Source organism: Vicugna pacos, chromosome 10 (genome assembly GCF_048564905.1).
Source record: "Vicugna pacos chromosome 10, VicPac4, whole genome shotgun sequence".
Classification (NCBI taxonomy): Eukaryota; Metazoa; Chordata; class Mammalia; order Artiodactyla; family Camelidae; genus Vicugna; species Vicugna pacos.
The window spans coordinates 26,183,515-26,208,929 of record NC_132996.1 but is presented as its reverse complement, the minus strand read 5'-3'; the positions used below and the strand labels follow the sequence as shown (position 1 = coordinate 26,208,929).

The following is a 25,415-nucleotide window of genomic DNA, read 5'->3' as shown; positions in this document are numbered from 1 at the left end:
GTGCCCATCGAAGTCATATTGGGTCACAAAGAAAAGTGCAGTTCAGTTTGGGAGGAGAGTTCAAGGACATAACTGAGCTGAGGCTGAAAGGATAAGAAACATTAGCTACCATGTGGTCTTACCTAGGTCTTCCTAGATGTACTCAGCAGAGTCGCTGGGTAGCCTCTTAGTGGCTTCCTTCCCAGGACTTCTACATTGCATGACTTGGTTGTACGTGAGGGAAAAGGGGCCAGCACTCTGCACAGTCACTCTGTAAACCTCCAAGACGGGAAAGTTAACAATCAGGAATGCAGAATGATCCTGGCAGCCTGGAACCCTGGGCTGAGGCTAAGATGATAAAATATGAAATCCTGCATCAGATACCAAAGGTCAATTTCAAGTATAAAAAAAGGGAACACAGTTCTGATATTAGTCTGCTGATAAAGGCTCAATAAAGCCAAAGAGAAAATATCATTGTTTTAAGAGTGAGCAAAAGGCAAATAATATGGCAGGCTATATAAAAGAATGTCCTAGCCAGAGAAGGGAGTGGGCAGTCCTGCTGTGTGCTGCACTGGGCACAGCTAGAGCACTGCATCTGGGTATCATGAGTAGGGGGAACCCCAAAACTTAGCAAGTCTAGGAGAGGCAATCAGTTTATTCAGGTGGTATCCTACATGGAATAACTGAAAGTTAAGAGTATCTGGCCTAGATAGGTGTAGCCTCTTCAGGATACTCTCACGTCAGTAAAGGGCTGGCCTGGCTGGGCAGGGAGAACAGGTACACTCTTGGCCAAAAAGCAGAGTTAGGACTACTGAGAGACTGAGGCAGACACTTAGCCCAATGGCTAGAGCCATCCAACAGCTTTCCCAATAAAAGAAGGGACAGCCTTTGGAGGGAATGAGCTCCCTGTCACTAGATGTGCAAGTGGGGGCTGAATGACCTGTTGGTGAGACTGCAAGAGGCTTCCTGACTTGTTGGGACAGGATGTTCCCAGGAGCCTTTCAGGCCTCGAGCCTTTGACAGTGTTTCTGGCTAAAGGGAGCATTCCAGTTCTCTAGAACTTGAATCTAGTGCAGTTTACAGTGTGAATGATGGTGTGGATTCTCCTTCCTAACATCAGGGGAAGGGTGGTTTGGGGCCCAGGAGATCCAAGGTGGTGAGTCAGCGACATGCCCCTGCACATGGATCTGTCCAGATGCCTGAGCGAATGAGATGTAACTGACTTTGTAACTTGGTATGTGCAGGTGACTGTATGTAATTAATTGTGTATGTGACTGTCTGAACTTGAATGTGTCTGGTATGACCACAGCTGGCTGTAACGATGTCACTGGCCACATGTGTGAGACTGGTTAAGTATGATGGTATGTAAATACTTCTGTCCTAGTAGTCTCACACTCAAAATGCAGCAGATACTACACCATGCTACACCTGTGGCTACAAGACTGTATTTCTATAATCACCTTAATTGCAACTTAGGCTGTGGGAGTCTGTGCCATGGTGAGGACTGTTAATCGTTGTGCCACTGCTTCCTGGACCCTGAGAGCTGCAGGCCTGCTCCCCAGATCTGAATTGTAGGCACCTCCAGGAGAGTAGTCTTAGGAGCAAGCATTGCCCAGGTGACTAGGTCAGACCCAGCATCCACCCCGAAATGCACACCTCTCCAGAATTCAGCCCAGTGGACTTCTGATCCCCCTCTGCAGCAGGTGCTGACTACTGGGCACTCATAAGAATGGGACAACCCCATACGCTGCCTTGGCCAGAACTAGTTTACTTACCTCAGTCCAGGTTGACCTTGCAGAGTCCCAGGGTCTGTTTTAGAGCCACAGTCCACTGTATTTGCATATAGGACTTCAACTTATGTCCTGGATCAGAAGACCTTGGGAAATTCCATGTAAGCCATCCTCTCAACTTGTCCCAGCTTTGGCCATGGCCATCTGATGAGGAAATTCCCAACCCCCTCTCCTCCCTCACCACATTTGCCCTCACAATGGAAAAAGCTGCCCAATACACACCCAGACACACACACACACGGCTGTCACACACACACGGCTGTGGGTGAGTTAACTTCTCTGAGCCTTAGATTTTGTGCTGCTTCTCTGTTTCAGCAACACTGTTTTCCATCCTGGCGCTTACCCCAGCTCTGCTAGACACGTGTGCCTCAGACAGGTGTCCCACAGGACTTCAGGGATGTGCATCAGCTGGGGTTTCTTTCCCCAGTGCAACAACTTGGCCCAGGCTCCAAAAAGGAACGAGGGCTCCCTTGCTGTATGCACTCACTCTTTATTGCTGTTGGGCCAGGTTTCTGCCTGGCCCGAGGAAGGGAGGTCCTGACGATCTCCCCATTCTCTGCCACCAGTGAGCGAGGCCCAGTAGAGCTCCGAGGCTCGCGCTTGTCCCAAGGAGCAGTCAAGGGCATGGAATCCCCGTGGAGGGTGTGGGGCACAGGTTGGGTGGCGTACATGGCTGTGTGTGCAGCCCTAGCCTTTCGAGTCACTGGCCATAGGCTCCTGGCAGAACTCATCCATGAACTCGAGGAAGCGGCCAAACTTAGGGTGGCCCTCACTCAGTGCAGGGTGGACCTGGGGCGGCTCTGTGGCTCTGAACACTGTCCGCAGCGAGCAGCGCACCAGCTGTCGGTAGCGTGCACGAAACTCCTTCAGCAGCTTCTTGGCCTCCAGGTACTGCTTCTGGTTCACCAGCCGCTGCTCCTTCCGCTGGCGCAGGACAGCTCCTGCAGGAAGAGAAGCCAGGAGGGCCACCAAGGTCGCCCTGGGTCCACCTGACCCAAAGCAGCAGGGATTGGGTCCAGAGCCCCACAGAAAGTGGGATAGGGTAGGAAGAGGATGTTAAGGACCTGAAAATGGTCTCTCTGGCTTGGACATTAGAAAGCCAGAAGTATGCCCTTCTGATTCTATCTCAAGCTGTAGTTCTAGACGGTAATATGCTGTGTGACTTTAGGCAACTCTCTGCCTTACTCAGGACGCAGTTTTCTCCAACTGCACATAGGAAGGTCTGGGGCAGATACTCTCTAAGGGTCCTTCCTGCTCTGACACAAGTCCTTTGTCATACTAGCGGATGAGTAAACTTCTAGATCTGGGATCCTTGTAGCTGAGGACTGGTGGCCGTACCTAGTGGTGCCTCTGTAATGTTCCGAGGGTCCCGCATGCGAATGAGGACATCATCTAGCAGCTGAGCTCGAGTCTTCCGTGGGGGTGGAATAGGGATCCTCTGGGTCTGCCAGAAGGTAAGAGAGCAGAGTGTTATCCCAGTCTTATGCTCAGACTTCCATGGTCTCACCTCCTCACACAGTCACAATGACATGCAGGGGAGAACCTGGGGGCACTGGGGAAAAGCATGGCTCTTTGAAGGTCCCAAAGTGACAGCAACAGCCACCCCTCTGTACCTGTGAGGATCCTGAGGCACCATTCACACACTCAGGTGGAGGTTTACCCGTTTCTCCTTGGGAACATAGTGTTTCTGAAGACTGTCCAGCCTGGGCTTGCAGGAGCGGTGCAGAAGCGGGTGTTTCAGCATGTGCTGCAGGGCCTGTGCATTCTTCTGGATTCCTAGGGCAAAAAGACAAGGCTGAGTTGAGACATATCCCCCTCCTCCTGGATGCCTCTGCTAATTCTTCATTCCCCATCTCATAGCAGCTCTGAGTAAAAGGATGAGAAGCCCCAAGAAAAAAAAAAACAGTATTCCCATATTCTGCCCTCATCTGTTCAGTGCCATCATTCATTCAGTGAATACTTGTTCCCTTTGCGCACAGATCCTAATGGAAAAATAGCACAGGAGTAGGGGAGGGGACTAACCCCCAGGTAACCCATTAACCGCGAGGGTTTAAACTGCCGGGACTGACACCCAAGAGAGCACAGCTGGGCACAGTACAAATACTGTTGACGCATCAGTCTGAAATAAGAGGTCAGAGAAGGTGCTGCCTCCTTTGTCTCAAACCAAATAGGGAGGATTTTCGTTGTTCAGTCTGGGGCCTAACTGGGCTGGGGAGGAGCTTTAGAATCTGACTACAGTGGGTGTTTGTTCATCAGACCCTTCCGGAAGAGACTTTTCCCACCAAAGCAGCTGGACCCAAACTGGCTGGAATCTCTCAGCTGCTGTGGCTCCCCAACAGGCCAGGGGCCCCGACGTGTAGGGTTCCAAACAAACCAGGATACCCTCAGGGACCCTTTGACAGATATTCTGTCAGAGGATACCATCTGGCTTGGGAAAGAGGCTTGGCTCCAGTTTTGGCTTTGCCCTGACTTTCTCTGAGCCACGGAGGGCCTGTCACCCTGGAACCATTCTCCTCACATACCTTTTGGCTCAGTGAAGGCCGGATCAGGTTTGGCTGTCAGCAGCTCCTCACAGCCATGGTACTTGCTGGGGAGGGAGGCAGATGGGAGCTTCTTCTGAGTCCTCTTCACAACTCTGGGTACTGTGGGTGGTCTTTGGCCTTTCTCCTTTACTTCTGAATCATCCTTCTGGAAGATGGAGGAAGACAGCCCACTCACCTGTGTACAGGAAGAAAAAGAAAATTCATTCCATTAACACTTCTGAGTTCTGTGTGGGTCCCCATGCTGCATCCTTTTAAGGGCAAGAACCAAGACTGGGGTGAGAGGAAGCAGACATGAAAATAGATGATGACCATACACCTTGATAAATGCTGCAACAGAAGGGAGCACAAGGGTTCTGGGTGAGCCCACAGAAAGCCCTCACCAGCCTGGGGGACCAGAAAGTTTATTGGGGGGATTGATGCCTTAGCCTGAGCTAAGTCTTGAAGACCCAGGAGAGCCATTCCCAGGCAGGAGTTTGGCAGGGGCGGGGGGCTGCAAGTGATGAGAAAGGAGGACAAGGACTGCTGCCGGGAGGGAACAGCATAAGCAAAGATGCATAGGTCAGATGCGGCAAAGTGCATTTGGGGGAAATAAAAATTGGTGTGGTTGGAGGGTACTGTGAAGAAACAGGCAGCTGGAGCAATAAACAGGGCCCAGGTCAGTAAGGACCTTTTAATGCCAGGCTGAGGGTGTTTGTTTTGGTTTTGTTGGTATTTTCTTTATCTTTGCTGTACTGGCAAGCTATTGAGGAATTCTAAAGGGATGAGTGAATATGTCTGAATTCACTTTTTTAGCCTTACCCTGATAGTACTATAAGAAACATCTTTGTGGGGAGGGTATAGCTCAAGTGGTAGAGTGTATACTTAGCATGCACGAAGTACTGGGTTCAATTCCCAGTACCTCCTCCAAACATAAATAAATAAACCTATTTATTTCCCCACCCCCCAAAATAAATAAAAATTAAAAAGGATAAAAAATAAGAAACATCTTTATGAAACTGATAGGGATGTAGTTATACCCTTTATTTAGATTTATAGCTACTAAAGAAATAGAAAATCTGGATAGACCTATAACAAGCAGAGAGACTGAATTAGTAATTTAAAACCTTCCCACAAAGAAAAGTCAGGACCAGATGGCTTCAGCAGTGAATTCTACCAAACATTTAAAGAAGAACTATGAATCCTTCATAAACTCTTCCAAAAATAAGCGGAAGGGGGAACACGCCCAGCTTATTCTCTGAAGTCAGGATTACCCTGAACCCAAACTAGGGAAAGACATCACAAGAAAGGAAAACTACAGACCAATATCCCTATGAATATCAACACAAAAATATCCCCAAATACTAGCAAACTGAATCAGCAACATATGAAAAGGCATGACCAAGTGGAATTTATCCCAGGTGCAGAAGACTGGTTTAATATCTGGAAATCAATTAATGTAATACATCATATCAACAGATAAAGGGAAAAACACAAAACCTCAACAGACACAGGAAAAACATTTAGCAAAATTTAACACTCCTGCTCTGTCTCCAGATCCCTTTCCATGTCTTCAAGGTTTTTGGACTCTGCGTGGAGTAAAGATAGTCTCTTTGATAAGTGGTCCTGGGAAAAGTGGACGTGTAAAAGAATGAAATCAGAACACTCTTTGACACCATATACAAAAATAAAATAAAAATGGATTAAAGACCTAAATGGAAGACCAGATACTACAAAACTCCTAGAGGAAAACATAGGCAGAACACTGACATAAATTGCAGCAGTTTTTTTTTGGATCTGTCTCCTTAAGCAAAGGAAACAAAAGCAAAAATAAATTCATGAGCTCTAATTAAAACTTGAAAGCTTTTGTACACAAAGGAAACCATCAACAAAATGAAAAGACAACCTACTGAATGGGAGAAGATATTTGCAAATAAGGGGTTAATATACAACATATTAAATAGCTCATACAATTCAACATCAAAAAAAAACCAACCTGATTAAAAAGTAGGCAGAAGAACTGAACAGACATTTTTCCAAAGAGGACATCAGAAGGCCGATAGACACATGAAAAGATGCTCAATATCACAAATCATCAGGGACATGCAAATCAAATCCATGACATATCACATCACACCAGTCAGAATGGCTATCATCAGAAAGAACACAAATAACAAATGTTGGCGAAAAGGGAACCCTTGTACATCTTTGGTGAGAATGTAAATTGGTGCAGCAACTGTGGAAAGCAGTATGGAGGTTTCTCAAAAAACCACAAACAGAATTACCATAACAATTATGTAAATTAAATAAATAAAATAAATTACATAAATATAAATAGATTAAATAAATAAATAAAAATAGAACAGGACCTAACAATTCCTTTCCTGGGTATATATTTGGAAAAAAAGACACTAATTCAAAGAGATACATGCACCCCAATGTTCACAGCAGCATTAGTTACAACTGCCAAGGTATGGAAGCAATCTAAGTGTCCATCAACAGATGAATGGATAGAGATGTGGTATATATTCACAATGGAATACTACCCAGCCATAAAAAAGAATGAAAATTTGCCATTTGCAGTAACATGGGTGGACTTGGAGGACATTATGCTAAATGAAATAAGTCAGACAGAGAAAGACAAATAATGTATGGTATTACTTATATGTGGAATCTAAAAAATACCAATAACTAGTAAAGAAAACAAAAAAGAAGCAGACTCACAGATATAGAGAACAAACTAGTGGTAACCAGTGGGGAGAGAGATGGGGGGAGAAACAATATAGGGGTGGGGAAGGGAAAGGGTTATTATGGGATTACATGAAATCATGTGTGTGACACTTGAAAATTTTAAAACACTATAGAATTCAAAGAATCTTTTACTCAATAAAAAGTCAACTAAGAAAGAAAAAAAATCTAACACTCCTTCATGATAAAAAACACTCCAGAAACTAGGAATAGAAAGAAATTTCCTCGACCTGAAAAAGGACAGTTATGGAAAACCCACAACATCATAATTAATGGTGAAAGACTGAACGTTTTTCCACTAAGATCAGGAGGAATAAGACAACATTGTACTGAAGGTTATAGCCTGGGCAATTAGGCAAGGGGGAAAAAACCATTTTTTTTCATAGTGACTCCTAATTGACTGTTGCTTTGGCTGCTAGGAAACTCAACTGCATTTTGGCAGTGCACTTCTATTATGAGAGTAGTGTATAATGTACATGGTTGAGTGACAGAATTACCCTTGCACTTATTTTTTTCTTTTCTGTCCATATCTTCCTTTCATCCAACTCTCTCAATTATTTATTTTTTAATACTTGTTTGTTTAAACTCTGCTTTGTTCCAAAAAGATTCTGATATAGTTCATAAGATACTTTTTTTTACATAAAGATACTTTTATATTGTATGAATTTATATGTCAGTATAAGTCATCTGGGGAATAAGTAAGAGATGGGTGGACAGAGAGGTAGACAATTTATGGACAGATGTACATCTTGGAAAGATCTGGCAGACTGAAGGGGTAAAACTGGAGGCAGAAAGATCAGGGAGGGTAGTGTTAAAATAATAAAGTTCAAGGGGGCCCCATCAACTCCTCCAGCCTTATATTTCCCTTATCCTACACATTACCTTTCTACCGTTTTTACACTGAACCACTCACTCATGGGCCCTATATATACCATCTTAATTTCTTTCCTCTGTACCTTGCTTCACACTGTGTGCTCTGCCCAGAATGTCCTTGCTGCGCAGGTCTTCACCTTGTTAGCTCCTACTCAGACTGCAAAACTCAGCTCATTTGAATTGCTTCCAGGAAGCCCTTCTGGTCTAGGGCAAAGGCATCCCTCCTTCCTCTAGGCTCCCAGCCCCTAGGTTCTCCTCAGTCTCAGTACTGACAGCGTGCACTATTCCTGTCCATCTCCCCAATTAGACTGAAGACATCTTGAGGGCAGGACCCAGGTCTCTGATCCCAGGATTCAGAGACAGCATCAGAAGTGAGGTGACCTTAAGCAGATAGGCAGAGGCAACAGCAAATCCTTCTAAGAAACTGGTCAGAACCAATGCCCCAGCCAGACCCCAGATGTTGTCTGTGCCACAGAACCATGACTTGTCCCCATGGGTGTCCCTAACAGTAGCCTTGAATCAGTAGATCTCTCACAAGGGGCTATGGGCCTTGCCAAAGGTACTGCCCTCTGGTTTCCAGACCTGCCTGGTGCTCACTTCCAGCTGCCTGCAGCAATCTAGCCATCTAAGGGTGGTAGAGGAACCCAGGGAAACTGGGAACAAGTGGGCAGAGGCAGGTGGGTCCAGGCACCTGGGTCAAGAAGATGGACTCAGTGCTCTTGGTGTCCTCATCGTCTGGGCTGTGGTGGCCTGCAGGGTCGCTGAGGTGGGATGTCCCTTCACTATACACAGTGGAGTCAGAGCGGATGGGAGGCAGTGGCACAAAGGTCCGGTGGGACAGGGAAAGGCCCTCCAAGCCCTCCATGGGCATCTCTCGCTCCACAGAAATGGTTTTGGTGGTGGGCAGCTCCTCAGTCAGTGCGGCCTCTGACTGTAGCATCTCCTTTGAGGAAGATTTGATTGTGATCACGGGTGGGTGATGGACAATCAGAGGCTTCTTTGGCACCTTTGGGACTTGGGTTTTCACCTGTCATGAGAGAAGGGCTGATTAGATTGGTTTGCTTCTAATCAGAATCTTTCTTCCTGGACATCACCAGCCTAAGGCCACCTGCTGTATCAGTCAGAGCGCTGGGTAAGGACTCATAGTGGGAGAGAGGGGACAAAAATCACACTTATTGGGCGTCTATGATGTGCCCCATACTTGATATATGTTATTTTATTTACACCTCAAACTACCCAGTGAATAATTATGCTCACTTTATAAATGAGGAAATAGGTTCAGAGAGGTAAAATGACTTGTCCAAGGTCAGTTATTCGGCGGCACATCCTGGACTATCTGATTCCTGTCCTGGGTTCCAGGCCTCATTCTGCATCCCTGACCGTATCACTCTGGCCTTCAGTAGCCTTATTTCTCTGATCAAGTTTCACACAGTGCCCTTGACTTTCCTCAGGGACTCTTACGAGGGCCTGGGGGAGATGGTCCCACATTCTCTGGAAGGCAGCAGTGCCAAGTCCCTTTCAGGGTGCTGGTCCCTGCACCTTATCTGGAGACCCATAAAGCAAATCTCTCTCAGGTTCAGGACCAAGGAATTAACTGCTTTCCTGTTGAACTGCTCAGCTTCCTTAATTAACAAAAGCCTGTCACCCTCCCTTCTCCTTTGTCTCGTCTATCAGGACAGAGCCCTGTACCCAGTTTCTCTCTGTTGGGCTTAATTCTGCATCCCCTCCCTAGATAGCTGGTAGACCTATTATTCTCTTGTCAAAGGTATTTGGTCCACTTATATCTGTACTTGGACAGACCGTGCAGTGCGGTGGAAAAATCTCAAGCACAACTCCATCTTTTGAGCTTGTGTAACAGGAGAATAGTCCCTGCCCACTGATCTTGCAGAGTTCTCCCAAATGAGCTGGGGTGCGCAAATGTACCAAATAAACTAGGGAGAGTGAAGGATGACTGTTTTATAAAATAAGGTTCTTTTTAAGAAAATATTTCCTTTTTGAAATATATAAAACCTCAGTGTTTAGACTTGAAGCCTGAGGGACCCAGAGTCTTTTTTCAGAACCCATGCCTCAACGTCCAAAACACCAATTGCCATCATTTACTGGCTGGTGGGGAAGGGACCACATTTATTCTTTGCTCTCATGGGTCTGTGCTGGAGGAGTGCTGGGGGATGCTCTTTCTCTAGCCCATCCCCACTTTCCCAAGGGAAGACTCGATAATCTGACTGGTTAGAGGCCGAGAGTCACTGGGCCCTGCATCCCAGATGGGCTGGATTGCTGAGCATCAAGGGCAGGCTGTTTTATCTTCCGTTTGCGTTCTCACACAGAGGCTCACACGGCTTTCTTGGTTACACGCTGGGTGGGTCTAGACCTGCTCTGGCAGGCTCTCCAACTTCCCCCTGTTCTGTCCATGCCTGGTATGAGCGAGGGCCAGCAGCCTTGGTCGATATAACTGATTGAGTAAAAGGCTGTAAATCCAGCCCACCTCTGGGAGCACACAGGGGACATGCAGGCATCTCCAACCTGCCTACAGGCCACACCACGCTCTCCAGTCTAGCCTACATTGGAGGTTAGATGCTGGTTGCCTAGATTTATAAAGCATTGATTTGCTTCTCATTTGGCCACTGGTGTTTGTGTTTATCACAAAGGTGGTTTGTGATAACCACCTTTGTGGTTCCCCTGAACCCCAACACTACCCTTTAACAAGTTATTTCACTTCGCTGGGTGTGTCTCCTGTTCTGTGGTGAGGATTACAGGATGGCGTGTGTGCAAGTTCTTGGCATGGGTGCTCTGTAGATGGAGTGAGCATCCGGCTCACTCTGGTTCTGCCCCTCCCCAGCTGGCTGATGGGAAGGGATGCAGCAGGATCCTTACATGAGGCAACAAAAGCAAAGATGATGGAAACCCTTTGAATTTGTCTATTTCTGGTTTTAAATGCTGCTCTGGTCATCTGATGGCTCCAGACTGGAGGGTGGCTGTACAGAGGAGGCAGTCAGGGGGTAACTGTATTTAACTTTTGGGGTCAGCAATGACCAGTCCAGCTTTTGGCTATAGGAAGACTAAAGTTCAGGAGGGAGGAGCATTTCAGAAATTCCTGAAATCTTTCAGAGGAAAGGGGATCTGATTTACTTTATGGCACCCCAGAAGGCAAGACTAAGACCACTAGCTGGGGGAGGTACAGAGGGAGCAAACTGCTCTCAACATTAGGAAATGCTTCCTAAGATTCAGGCAGAAGATGTGTATTCTAGGCCTGGCACAACCATTCATGATTACCATAGGTGACCACAACTTGCACTGGTAGGGGCTTGGGGTGTTTATGATATATTCTTGTATCTGTTGCTTCAACCAGTCCTCTCAGCAGCTCTGAGTTGAGAAGCTGAAGTCCAGAGAGTGGAAATCTTGCCCAAGTTCAGGCAACTATGGAAAGGGATAGAGTCAGACTCACACTTGGGTCTTCTCTCTGATTTCTCCCCACTTCTCCACAGCATCTTCTCTGGGCCTCAGCTTCTCTATAAAATCAGGAGGTCAGACTCAGTGACCTCCCAGCTCCTCCCTACTCTGACTTTTGGGCCTCTGACTGATTGTCTTGCCCCTCCTGGGTGTATCTGTATGTAGGAGAGCAAGGGCAGGAGAAGACAAAGCTGCTACTACAAAACTAAGGGAGGGATCCCAGCAGTTCTGTGGCAGGTGGGTCTGCAGGCACTGACATAGGCTCTACACATCCTGGGCTTGGGGTCCTGTCTTGGAAGCCTTACCTTCCGCGAGTCCTTCCGAGGCATCAAAATACGATGCTTAGACTTTACTATCTTCCTTCGAACTAAGCGGATTCCCAGCCGCTCCTGGAGGAAGCTTTTTAGCAGTGGAGGGACCCCTGGAGCCATGGTGGAAAAAGAAGATCACTATTAGCTAACATTTACTGGGGACTTCTCTGTGCCAGGCTCTGCTAAAATTGCTGCATACACACAAACTTACTTAATTCTCACACCAGCCCTAGGAGGTCAGTAGCTTTATTATGCTTATTTGACAGGTGAGGAAACTGAGGCACAGAGAGGTTAAGGAATTTGCCCAAGGCAATGAAGACAGTGTGGAGCAAGGACTAGAGCTCCACTGGTGTCACTCCAGGGCCCAGGCTTCTAAAATGCCTCCGGCCGCTACATCTTGGACAGTGGGTTCCACTACTGACGCATCTATTCCATTCAGTGTGCTCTGGGAAGGGAGGGCTGTGCAGTTGGGCCCCGCACTCTTCCCCAGCTGGGAAGTGGGGAGTGAGGTCACAACAGACCAGTTCCACAAAGCAGGGTGTTGTTAAACAGCTCATGCAGGATCTAGATAATTCTGTACTCCATTCTCAGCTCTACCTCTTTGTTGCTGTGTGACCTTGGGTAGAATGGGACCCTCTCTGATCCTCAGTTTCCTCCAGTGTACATAGGGACAATAAGGTCTGCCTCACAGGGTTGCTGTCAGGATGAGCCAGGAGAGAAGAGGTGCTCAGCAGCGTCTGTTGTTTTCTCCATCTCCCAGTGCACCGTAAACCTTGTCCACCCATGACACAGAGCAGAGCAGGGCCTGGCACTGATGACGGAGGGATGAGGATGCCTACATTGCTTCCTGGGGGCTGGGTTCAGGGCCAGGTTTGTGGGCACCATACCTCGTGTATGGGCCACCAGAGGGTTGTTATGGAAGATGAGCTCGCAGAGAGATGGGAAGAGAGCTACTGGCAGGATGGCATCTTCCTTCGCGATCTGTAAGGAATGAAGGAGAACATCAGCTTGGCACCGCCCCCCACCTCTGTCCAAGTGCTTCCAGGCCCCACAATGCAGCACTGCATGCTCCCTAGGACTAGGGTGGGGCTGGGGGACTGAGGCTGCTGGGTACAGAACTCCCTGCTGGGCAGCATCTTATCTCTACAATTTCATCTGCTCATACCCAGAATACCTTGCCCCTCCTATCCGAAATTCCACCATCACTGTTATCGTATTTGAAAGGTAAGATTTTTTTTCCCTTCTCCACAATGGATATGTAGTCCATACCAAGTATTGAGATGTTGGTGACAAAATAATAAGAACATATATATAGCACTTGTTGCACAAGGAGTCTGGCAAGACATTGACTTTGACTTCAGGATACAACTTGTCTGACACTTCATCTTCCTCAGTGCAACCTCTATACACCCAGTCAGTCCGTCAACAGCACTGATGGTCTCTTTCACAGAAGCCTGTCCTGTTCACTGATCAAGGGAGGGATAGGGGACAGGAGGTCAGGGGTTTCATGCATGTGAGTGATAAGCAGAGCCAGTGGAAAGGGAAACCTCATGGCTGGCTGGGGCCCAGAGGCCACTCTACCCCTTATGAGGCCAGCCTCTGAAGGGTAAAAAATACACAATCCTTGTTGAGCAGAGTGGCTGGAATATCTGGGGACAACCGTGGGCAGAGTGTCTATTAGCAGTGGAATAGTATCAGAGGGGCCACGGGCAGGGCAGTGGCCTTTCAGATGCCTGGGCACACTGAAAAGTGTTGTGTCAGATTTGGGACCCACAGAAGGCACCAAGGTCAGAGGGCTGGGAATAGGACGGTATTTGAGTTGACTTCCTCTGGAGCCTCCCTGGGGAGCACTAGATGCCCAGTGGGCAATTACCTATTCATTCTCTTTCCTTTTTGTTCCTTTGATCAACAAATATTTATTGAATGCCTACATGTACCAAGCACTGGGTTGGGACTGAGCAGAACAGAGCAATTCCTATCCTCAAAAAATGGTACCTAGTGGGAAACAAGCACTGAAGAAACAGTAACACAAAGGAGTAAATTTACAGCCGTGATTAGCGCCACAAAAGAGAGACACATGAAGCATTAGGGTGATTGGACCTAGTCATGGAGGTAAGAGAAGGCGTCCCTGAGACCTGAAGGATGGGTAGGAGGTAATTAGTGGATGCAGTGGGGGATGTGGGATGTGTATGTGTCAAAGAAAACTCTGTATTAACCAAAACCATCCCCTCTTCTTTCTGGGCACACAGCCAGACTGTATCCTCTTGCCTCCCAGGCACCTATGTGTGGGCATACGACTCACTTCTAGCCAATGCAAACTGGGTGGAAGTGATAAATGCCACTTCCAGGCACAGTCCTTTCAAAACCTCCTGCATGATCCTCTACGTCTCTCACCACCCTCCCTTCACTCAGCCATGTATCCACCAGTTGCACAGGATCCAATAATGTACTCTTAAGGTCTTATGGAACGACACAGCCATAGCCAGAAGGGACTTGGGTCTCTGAGGATCATGAGGACCTGCCAACCAAGAATATCCACAATGTATTTTGTAGAAGCAAGAAATAAACTTTTGTGTTCAGTCACTGAGATTTTTAAGTTTGCTGGAGCAGCTAATATTACTTACTCTAATGCCAGAGAGGAAACGTTCCATACAGAGAAGAATGTGTGAAAGGCCTCACAGCAAGGAGGAGGAATGCCTGCTGGAAGGATTTAAAGACAGCAAGTGTGACTAAAAGCAGAGAGAAAGGGTGCTTGGAACAAAATGAGGCAGGAGATGCAATTATGGACCAGACGAAAGTTAAAGATTTTGGTCCTGAGAGGACCTATTAGATAAATTTTCAGCAATATGAGGACTTAGGCTATTGCTTCAAGAGGCATATCAAGATGGAAGACAAAGAGGATGTGGAGTTAACCTCCCCCTACAAACACATAAAAAATATATCTATAGTGGAATAATTCTCATGGAAAACTAACAGAAAAACTTTTATACAACCAAGACAGCAAGAAAGATTTCCATGAAATTATGTAGTATGGAAAGAAAAGCACTGGGTTGGGACGTGAGGAAACTAAGAGGAAAGGGCGACTGCATGTTCACCCTGGGGAGTGAACAGGCATCCCAGTCCTGGGGTCCCACGCAGGGGAGACAAGCCCCCTTGGCTGCCTGGTAAAATACTGGGACAGATATCAAAGCTGGAGAAGCCTAGACCCCTAGACTGGTAAGGAGTACATGGGCCACCTCTGCCCTAGAGATGCAGAGGTGGTCCAGGGCCTGGGGTATGGTCCATTTGGGGCAGCAGCAGCCACTGTGAGTGCTCGATCACTCAAACAGAGCCACGAGGTGGCTCAGACTACTGACAGCAGCACAGCCACTTTAATTCCCTCAACCATGACACCACGATCCCCAGTCCCCGCCTAGTGAACGCTCCAGCCCTGCTCACTCTACACCACAACCTTGCACTAGATGTGGGGCTACCACAACAGGGGAAAAGATGCAACCTCGGGCTGCAGCTGAACAGAGCTTCAGACCTCTACAAAGGCAGAGGATTGCACCTATGTGTAAGCGCAAAGCCCCACTTACTTCAGCACCCCCTCCTTTGGGCAAAGGCCGCATTGCGGGAAGAAGGAAAAACACACGCCCTTAAAGGGAACAGAGCCAGATCAAGCCAGACCCTCAGGGCTTCCGTTTCAGCAACTAGGGAGCAGACCCCACCCGTGACAGAGCTGCAGCGGCCACTGAGCAGACAGGAAGTTCTGCCTCACACTCTGCTGGAGGCACTGGCTCCTCCAATACCAGCCACAACCCCCTCAAGGTGACAGTGGCCAGCACACCCTGAGGAAAGATATGGCTGGCACCCATATCAAATCTAGCCCTCAAACCAAAGATGTTGGGCACATCTACTCTACATAGGGACGCGCTCACAGGCACACCAAAATCACAACTATCTGCAGAACAACCATCAATGAAAAGGACCAGAACATACCAGAAAAGATCTTCTACCGCAAAAGATATAAAGAAGGAACTATGATGAGATTGGTAAGAGGGGCGGAGCTGTGATATAGTTAAGTCCCACACCTCCAGGTCGGTGACCCACTAACAGGAGGATAATTACAATTGCAGAGGTTCCCCCAAAGAAGAGGGCTGATTCCTCACACTGGGCTCCCCAGACTGGGGATCCGGCACCAGGAAGATGAGCCCCCAGAGCATTTGGCTTTGAAGGCCAGCAAGGCTTACTTTAGGGAGTTCCAGAGGGCTGGGGAAAACAGAGACTTCACTCTAAAAGGGCACACACAAAATCTCACACACTCCAGGACCCAGGGCAGAAGCAGTAATTTGATAATCGCCTGGTTCAAACCTACCTGCTGACCTTGGAGAGTCTCCTGGAGAGGTAGGGGGATGGTTGCAGCTCACCCTGGGGTCACAGACTCTGGAAGCAGCAATTTTGGGGGCTCGTTCTACTACATGGACACTGGTGTTGGCAAGCTCCACTGCAGAATCTTCCCTCTAGCTTATTAGCCCTAGGATGAAGCCCTGCCCTAGCCCAACAGTCTGCAGACACCAGTACTGGAATGCCTCAGGCCAGGCAACTAACTGAACATGGACAAAGCCCCACCTACTAGCAGACAGTTCGTTTTAAGAACCCGTGAGCCCACAGCCACCTTTGGATATGGCCCTGCCCACCAAAATGCCCAGGACCAGGCGCCCAAAATTAGGGCTCAGAAACTAGACCTGAGACCATAGGATGCAGCCCCACCCACAAGTGGGCAGACACCAGCCGCAAGAAAACCAGAGTCCTGCAGCCTGTGGATCAGGCCAGCACAAGCTTCAGGACACCTTGGACCCTGCAGCCAACTGTGTCAGGAATTAGCCTTAACCATCAGTGATCTGATATAAGCTCTGGGACCCCCAGGCCCTGTAACCATATCCCAGGACCCAGTTCTGCCCACCAATAGGCAAGAACTAGCCCCAGGACCTGGCTTCACATGCAACAGCCCAGGGTCTCCTGGACCCTGACTACCCACTAGTAAGCTGGACCTGGGCCCTCTGCGGTTCTGCAGTCAGCAACCTCATGACCCAGTTCTACCAACCAGCAGCCGGCAGCTTATGACCATGGCAGGGCTTGGCGACCAAATGGACTAGGGGTGAATCAAGTCTACCAGACCGCCCACATAGCCTGCCACAACAGAGCCCTCATGGGGGAACCCCTAGAGCATACAGCTCTGGAGAGGAGAGGATAGTGTGCTGCTGGGATGCACAGGACGTCTCCTACAAAAGGACAATTCTCCAAGGTCGAGAAACATGAACAACCTACCAGATACATAAAAATAAAAACAGCAACTTAAGCAAAATAAGGCAACAGAGGAACATTTTCAAAATTAAGGAATAAGATAAAACCCCTGAAGAACTAAGTGAAGTGGAGATAGGCAATCTACCTGAGGAAGAATTCAAGGCAGTGATCATAACGATGATCAAAGAACTAGGGAGGAAAATGGATGCTCAGAGCAAGAAGTCAGAAGTTTCTAACAAAAAGTTAGAAAATATAAAGAACAATCAGAGATGAAGAATACATTAACTGAAATGAAATATACACTAGAAGGAATCAACAGTAGACTAAATGATATAGAGGAACAGATCACTGAACTGGAAGTCAGAGTAGTGGAAATCACTGACCCTGAACAGGATAAGAAATGAAGACAGCTTAGGAGACCTCTGGGACAACATCAAGCACACTAATATCCAGATTATAGGAGTCCCAGAAGGAGAAGAGAGAGAGAAAGGGGCTGAGAACATAACTGAAGACATAATATCTAAAAACTTGCCTAAGGTGGGAAAGGAAACAGACATCCAAGTCCAGGATGTGCAGAGAGTCCCATACAGACTTAACCCAAAGATGAACACACCAAGACACACTGTAATCAAAATGACAAAAATGAAAGATAAAGAGAGAATATTAAAAGCAGCAAGGGAAAAGCAGCAAGTTACATACAAGGGAACTCCCATGAGGCTACAAGCTGATTTTTCAGCAGAAGCTCTGCAGGCCAGAAGACAGTGGCATGATACATTTAAAGTAATGAAAGGAAAAAATCTACAACCAAGAATACTGTACCCACCAAGGCTGTGGTTCAGATTTGATGGAGAAATCGAAAGTTTTACAAACAAGTAAAAGCTAAAAGAGTTCAGCATGACCAAACTAGCTTTACAATAAATGTTAAAAGAACTTCTCTAAGCGAACAATAAAAGGCCACAACTAAAAATATGAAAATTATGAAAATTATGAAAATAAAAAGCTCATCAGTAAAAGCAAACAAACATAAAGGTAGGAAATTATCCACACACCAAGCTAGTAGGAAGGTTAAAAAACAGAAGTAGTAAAATCTCCTGTATCCACAATAGGTAGTTAAGGGGTACACAAAACAATTAGATGTAAAACATGAGATCAATAACAGTAACTCTGAGGGGAGGAGAGTACAGAGTTGTTAATATGCATTTGAAATTAAGAGATCAGTCACTTACAACAATTGTGTATATATATAGATGGTGATATATAAACCTCATGGTAGCCACAAACCAAAAATCAGTAAGAGACACAAACAAAAGAAAAAGCAATTGAAACATAAAACTAAAGATAGCCTTCAAATCACAAAAGAACAAAAGAAAAAAGGAACAAAGAATACCTATAAAAACTCAAAACCAATGAACAAAATAGCAATATGAACATACGTATCAATAATTACCTTACTGTTTATATACAGTTTATTCAGCAACATTGTTATCTATAAGAGTTCAAATTCTTTAACAATGTCCATTTACCTTACAATGACTATGTTTGACTATTTCTGTTCTACTTAACTTTGTATTTGACTTTTTTTTATTGTAGTCAGTTTACAATGTTGTGTCAATTTCTAGTGTACAGCATAATGTTTCAGTTATACATACACATATACTCCTTTTCACATTCTTTTTCATTTAGGTTACTGAATATAGTTCCCTGTGCTATACAGTAGAAACCTGTTTATCTATTTTACATATAGTAGTATCTTCAAATCTCGAACTCCCAATTTATCCCCTCCCACCTCCTTTCCCCACTAGTAATCATAAGTTTGTTTTCTATGTCTGTGAGTTTGTTTTTGTTTTGTAAATAAGTTTGTGTCTTTTTTTTTTTTTTAAGATTTCACATATAAGTGATATCACGGTATTTTTCTTTTTCTGGCTTACTTCACTTAACATGATGATCTTCAGGTCCATCCATGTTGCTGCAAATGGCATTATTTTATTCTTCTTTATGGCTGAATAGTTGTATATATGCCACAACTTCTTCATCCAGTCATCTGTTGATGAAGATTTAGGTTGTTTCCATGTCTTGGCTATTGAAAACAGTGCTGCTGTGAACACTGGGGTGCATGTATTTTTTCGAGAGTTCCCTCTGGATGTATGCCCAAGACTGGGATTGCTGGATCATATGGTAAGTTTATTTTTAGTTTTTTAAAGAATTTCCGTACTATTTTCCATAGTGGCTATACCAAACTACATTCCCACTAACAGTGTAGGGTTCCCTTTTTTCCACAGCCTCTCCAGCATTTATTCTTTTTTTGTTTTTTCAGCATTTATTCTTTGTTGACTTTTCAATGATGGCCATTCTGACTGGTGTGAGGTGATACCTTACATATCAATAATTACTTTAAATGGGAATGGAATAAATGCTCCAATCAAAAAACACAAAGTGGCTGAATGGATACAAAAACAAGACCTGTATAAATGCTGCCTACAAGAGACTCACTTCAGATCTAAAGACTCATACAAACTGAAAGTGAGGGGATGGAAAAAAGATATTTCATGTAAATGGAAACGACAACAAAGTGAGAGCAGTGATACACATATCAGACATAACAGACTTTGAAACAAAGGCTATAATGAAAGACAAATAAGGGCATTATATAAAATAAAAGGCTCAATATAAAAAGAGGATATTATACCCATTAACATATACACACCCAGTACAGGAACACCTAAATATATAAAATACTAATAGACATAAGAAGAGAAGTTGATAATAACAGAATAATACTAGGTGACATTAACACCCCACTGATATCAATAGACAGATCTTCCAGACATAAAATCAATAAGGTAACAGAGGTCTTAAATGACACAATGGACCAGTTGTACGTAATTGATATCTATAGGACATTACATACAAAAAAAGTAGAATACCCATTCTTTTCAAGTGCACATGGAACACTCTCCAGGATAGACCACATACCAGAATTAGTAAAAGAAGAACAAACAAAACCCAAAGTCAGCAGAAGGAAGGAAATAATAAAGATTGGAGAGGAAATAAAGAGAGATTAGAAAAAAATAGTAGAAGGGATCAATGAAACTAAGAGCTGCTTTTTTAAAAAGATGAAGAGGATTGAGAAACCTTAAAAAAAAAAAAAAAGAGAAAATACCTAAATAAAATAAGAAATGAAAAAGAAGTAATAACAACTGATACAAATACAAAAAACATGAGAGAATACTGTGAACTGTTATATGCCAATAAATTGGACAACCTAGAAGAAATGGACAAATGTCTAGAAACAGAAATCCTGCCAAGACTGAGTCAAGAAGAAACAGACAATTTGAATGGACTGATCACTAGAAATAAAGTGGAATCTTCAATCAAAAAAACCCCCAAAAAACCCCAAAACCTCCCAGCAAATAAAAGTCCAGGACTGGATGGCTTTGTAGGGGATTTCTACCAAACATATAAAGAAGAACTGATACCCATCCTCTCAAACTTCCCCCCAAAAACTGAAGACCTGAAGCCATATAACTCTGAGAAGAAAACATAAATTGTAGCAATATTTTCATTGACATAAATTGTAGCAATACTTTCTTGGATCAGTTGCCTAAGGCAAAAGAAATTAGAGCAAAAATAAGCAGATGGGACCTAATTAAACTTAAAAAGCTTCTGCACAGCAAAGGAAACCACTGACAAAACAAAAAGGCAACCTATGCAATGGGAGAAAATATTTGCAAATGATGTGACCAACAAGGAGTTAATATCCAAAATATACAAACAGCTCATATAACTCAATTATCAAAAAACAAATAAGCCAATTAAAAAATGAGCAGATTTGAATAGACATTTTTCCAAAGAAGACATACAGATGGCCAACAGGCAAATGAAATATGCTCAACATGACTAATTATTAGAGAAATACAAATCAAAACCACAACGAAGTATCGCCTCACATCTGTCAGAATGGCTAACATCAAAAAGTATACAAATAATGAATGTTGGCAAAAATGTGGAGAAAAGAATATGCTGTTGGTGGGAATGTAAATTGGTGCAGCAACTGTGGAAAACAGTGTGGATATTTCTCAAAAAACTAAAAAGAGAACTACCATATGACCCAGCAATATCACTCCAGGGTATAAATAAAGAAAAAACAAAAACACTAATTCAAAAAGACACATGTACCCTAATGTCATAGCAGCACAATTTATAACAGCCAAAACATGGAAGGAACCCAAGTGCCCATCAACAGATGACTGAACTAAGAAGATGTAGTGTATATATACACAATTCAATATTACTTGGCCTTAGAAAAATGAAATAATGCCATTTGCAGGGATGTGGATATATCTAGAAAATACTATGCTTAGTGAAATAAATCAAAGACAAATATTATATGATATCACTTATATGTGAAATCTAAAAATAATACAAGTGACTATATATGCAAAACAGAAACAGACTCACACAGAAAACAAACTTGGGGTTACCAAAGAGAGTAGGGAGAGGGACAAATTAGGGGTATGGGATTAACAAACGACTATATATAAAATAGATAAGCAACAAGAATACACTGTACAGAACAGGGAATTACACTCATTATCTTGTAACAACATATAATAGAATATAACCTGCAAAAATACTGAATCACTATGCTGTACGTTTGAAACTAACACTTGTAAACCAACTATACTTCAATAAGAAAAAAGAAATATGAAGACCTAAATTTGTCAAGATTTGGATTAGATATGGGTGGGGAGGAGGGATGTACAGGAGAATGAAGTTTCAAAGATGACAACCAGGTTTTGGCACAAGTACCTGAATGGAGTCAACAGTTCAAGTAACTCAGCTATTGACTAAGATAAGGAAACAATGGAAGAACATCAAATTTGAAGGGATAAAACCACTAATTCACTTTGGATATGTGTACTGTGGAGGTGCCTTTTAGACCTCCAAGTGAAATTCAAGTAGGCAGTGGATACACTGGTCTGTGGTACAAAGGAGTTTTAAGTTTGTGAGGCACTGGTCATGGGCAAAAGGTATGTGAGGTCAGCTCTAGGGAGAAAACCCAGAGTAGAGTAAAGGGACTTGGAGTGGACCTTAAAGGACTCTGACATTTGATCATTTAGACCAGAGGTCAGCAAATCTTTTCTGTCAATGGCCAGATAATAAACGTTTTTAGGCTTTTCAGGCCATAGCGTTTCGGTTGAAACTACTCAACTTTGCTGTTGTAGCACAAAAAAAGCTGTAGACCATTCATAAGCAAGTAAGTATGGTGACTCTTTTCCAACAAAACTATTTATGCACTATGAAATTTGAATTTTATATAATTTTAATGTGTCATGGAGTATTATTCTTCTTTTGATTTTTTTCCAAACATTTAAAACTGTATGAATCACTCTTTGCTCCAAGAATACACAAAAACCAGGGTCAGCAGATATACCCTATGGGTTAAATCTGGGCCCCTATCTGTTTAATAAGGTTTCATTAGAACACTGCCATGCTCATTCATTTATGGAATGCCTTTTGTGCTACAAGTGCAGAGTTGAGTAGTTGCGACAGAGCAATATATTGACTATCTGGCTCTTCACAGAAAAAACTTGGGGACTTCTTATCTAGACTTTAGAAAAAGAGGGGAGGAGGATAACTTACAAAGAAGACTAATATGTATTAATAAATGACTATATAATGGTGGTTAAAGAGGGTGAAGGGTTGCTTTTGTGCAAATCAAGGAGTCAAGAAGCAGTCATAACAGAATGGAAGATGAAGAATTTAATTTTGTCAGGATGCAAAATTCCATCCATCCAAATCAGGCAGCTAAAAGTTGAAGTTACAATTAAAATTGGCTGAAAGTTGGGAACCCTCCTACTCTGTTGGTAGGAATGTAAATTGGTGCAGCCACTATGGAGAAGAATACGGAGATTCCTTAAAAACTAAAAATAGAGTTACTATATGATCCAGTAATCCCACTCCTGAGCATATATCTGGAAAAGATGAAACTAACTCAAAAAGATAAGTGTATCCCAATGTTCATAGCAGCACTACTTACAGTAGTCAACACATGGAAGCAACATAAATGCCCCTTGATAGAGGAATGTATGAAGAAGATGTGGTGTGTATATACATATATGATATATATGACATATATATATGATAGAATATTATTCAGCCATAAAAAAGAATGAAATAATGCCACCGGGAGATCTGATATATATAGTGTATAACAGATATATACTACTACATATAAAATAGAAAAACAACAGGACCTACTATATAGCACAGAGTACTATATTAAATACCTTGCAATAATCTATAATAGGAATCTGAAAAAGAATATATATATGTATAAAACTGAATTACGTTGCCATACTTATGAAACATTGTAAATCAACTATGCTACAGCAAGCAAGCAAGGAAGGAAGGAAGGAAGGAAGAAAGGGAAAGAAAGAGAAAGAAAGAAAGTAAAAGATAGGAAGGAAGGAAGGAAGGAGGAAGGAAGGAAGGAGGAAGGAAGGAAGGGGAAAGGAAAGGAAGGGGAAAGGAAAGGAAAGGAAGGGGAAAGGAAAGGGAAAGGAAAGGGAAAGGGAAGGGAAGGGAAGGAGGAAGAAAGAAACTGGTAGAAAGTTGAAAGATACCTAGGGTGTGTATATCATATTTCTGTGAAATTAAGTACCAGCTGAAAGATACAGGCTTAGGATTCTGTCTGATACTGTAAGCAGAATTTGGCCATCAGGCCAGCTTGTTCCTTACAAGGCTGGTTTAATGCCCCTGGAAATAAATTCAGTTTCCAATGACACCTTGAAATTTCTGCCTAATTTTTCACTGGGTTAAGATGAATATAACTTAATTTGTCAAATTTATGAACTAAGTAAATATTAAAGGCGCAGAGAAAGTGATTACTTTTTGGCACAAAATTACTAGATTTTTTTAAAATCTTTTTTTTAACATTTTTTATTGATTTATAATCATTTTACAATGTTGTGTCAAACAAAATTACTAGATTTCTGAGTGAATATTCTAGATGAATAGTTCTGTTTGAAGGCATAATTGGTTTTAAAGTTTGAAACTTTGATAAATTGAATATTAATTTCAACACAGGCAGCATGAGTACTCCTTGACACAATCCAAACATCACTCATTCATCTAACAAACTTACTAAGCACCTATTGTGTTATCAGTTTGAGATGATGAAGATATAGCTGTAAGCAAAACAAAGCCCTAGTTCTTAAAAGAACCTACATTCTGGAGGTAGACAACTGATAATAGAAAGATATATGTTAGGTGGTAACTCTCATAAAGATAAATATTTAAAACCTCAAGTGAGAATGTAGAAAAATGGAAAGATTGCAGCTCTCCTCCTAACAAGATAAAAACTAAATAACCTACAACATTGCAGGTTTTCTTGAGTCCAATGGAGAGCTAAGGTCTCGGGGCAATCAAGTGGCCTGAAATCTAAGAAGAGGAGGCATATCCAAGGAGGAACAGGACACGGACACTGGCTCACCTACAGCAGAATGTGGGAGGAAGAGATGGTGAATGCCGTACAAGCATTTCAAAAGAAATCAGCTAAAATTTTTAGTGAATTGCTAAAGGCCAAGTGTGGGCTAGAGTAAGAGAACAGAAGTGAGAGCTGCAGACACAAGGGGAATTCACACCCACTTGTGGATGAAGGGCTGAACGCAGGAAGAGAGACTGGAGAAAGCCTTCCTTGGGGTGCAGGCCTGGAGAAGAGCAGCTGCCACTGTAGGAAAGACAGGAAGCCTTGCCAACCCTTCTGCCTAGTGAACAAAAGCCTAAGTTGCTGAGGAAGATCAGTAAAACCTGTGAGGGCCAAAGGCTCTGCATTCTGGGGGAATTAAAACCTGATACTCTTGGGGTAGGGGGGTGGAATACAGCATGGCCCATTACATAGAGGTCACCTACTGCTGGGAGAGGGACAGAACCACTAAGAAAGGCCCATCCTGCAGACAAGGAACCCAGGGCCTACCTGAGACTGGGGCTGGGCTCTCGCATTGGCCCCCTACCATCAGACTGGCAAGCACTAAGTAACAAGCAAAAGCAGTCTACTGCTGGGGGAGGAATAAGAGTGTGGAGATAAATTCCTCTGAGGTGTAGGAACACAGAAAAGGCTGCAAGATGAGGACAGAGCAGAAACATAGAAAAATGCTCTGGCATCCCAGTGAGAATCCACTACATGCTGTCTCAGTGAGATGGACTTTAAATACAAAGCTATAAACATGTTGGAAATAAAAGGAAAGAAAGATATAGCATGCAAACAGCAAGCATAAGAAAGCTATATATCTATACTAAAATCAGAAAAAACAGACATTAAGACAAGGAGTATTATTAGAGGCAAAGGAAAATAAGTCATAACAGTAAAGCATCAACACATCAAGTAGACATAAAAATTCTAAATGAGTATGTACCTAAGCTTCAAAATACATGCAGCAAAAACTGACAGAACTAAAGGG

General features: G+C 43.8%; 1 protein-coding gene and 1 long non-coding RNA gene across 16 annotated transcripts in view; both read right to left on the bottom strand.

Moving 5' to 3' along the window:
• The window catches only part of LOC140698684 (uncharacterized), a 34,483-nt gene extending 32,547 nt beyond the window's left edge, over positions 1-1,936 (bottom strand). Inside the window, exons 1-2 of the long non-coding RNA XR_012076513.1 lie at positions 1,755-1,936; positions 123-327 (exon numbers count right to left, since the gene is read on the bottom strand). This is a non-coding gene — a long non-coding RNA (uncharacterized lncRNA). The remainder of the gene's footprint in view (positions 1-122; positions 328-1,754) is intronic.
• Positions 1,937-2,243: 307 nt separating this feature from the next.
• XRRA1 (X-ray radiation resistance associated 1) overlaps positions 2,244-25,415 on the bottom strand; it is an 87,384-nt gene continuing 64,212 nt past the window's right edge. For 14 of the 15 annotated variants that reach the window (XM_072969216.1, XM_072969219.1, XM_072969220.1 and 11 more), the window contains 7 exons: positions 12,555-12,648; positions 11,662-11,777; positions 8,601-8,936; positions 4,292-4,487; positions 3,430-3,545; positions 3,108-3,213; positions 2,244-2,710 (listed from right to left, as the gene is read on the bottom strand). In XM_072969216.1, coding sequence (XP_072825317.1) covers positions 2,457-2,710; positions 3,108-3,213; positions 3,430-3,545; positions 4,292-4,487; positions 8,601-8,936; positions 11,662-11,777; positions 12,555-12,648 — 1,218 coding nt within the window. In that variant the 3' untranslated portion in view covers positions 2,244-2,456. Of the gene's footprint in view, positions 2,711-3,107; positions 3,214-3,429; positions 3,546-4,291; positions 4,488-8,600; positions 8,937-11,661; positions 11,778-12,554; positions 12,649-18,881; positions 18,967-25,415 lie in introns of those variants that run through there. The other variant, XM_072969230.1, reaches the window with a different exon arrangement.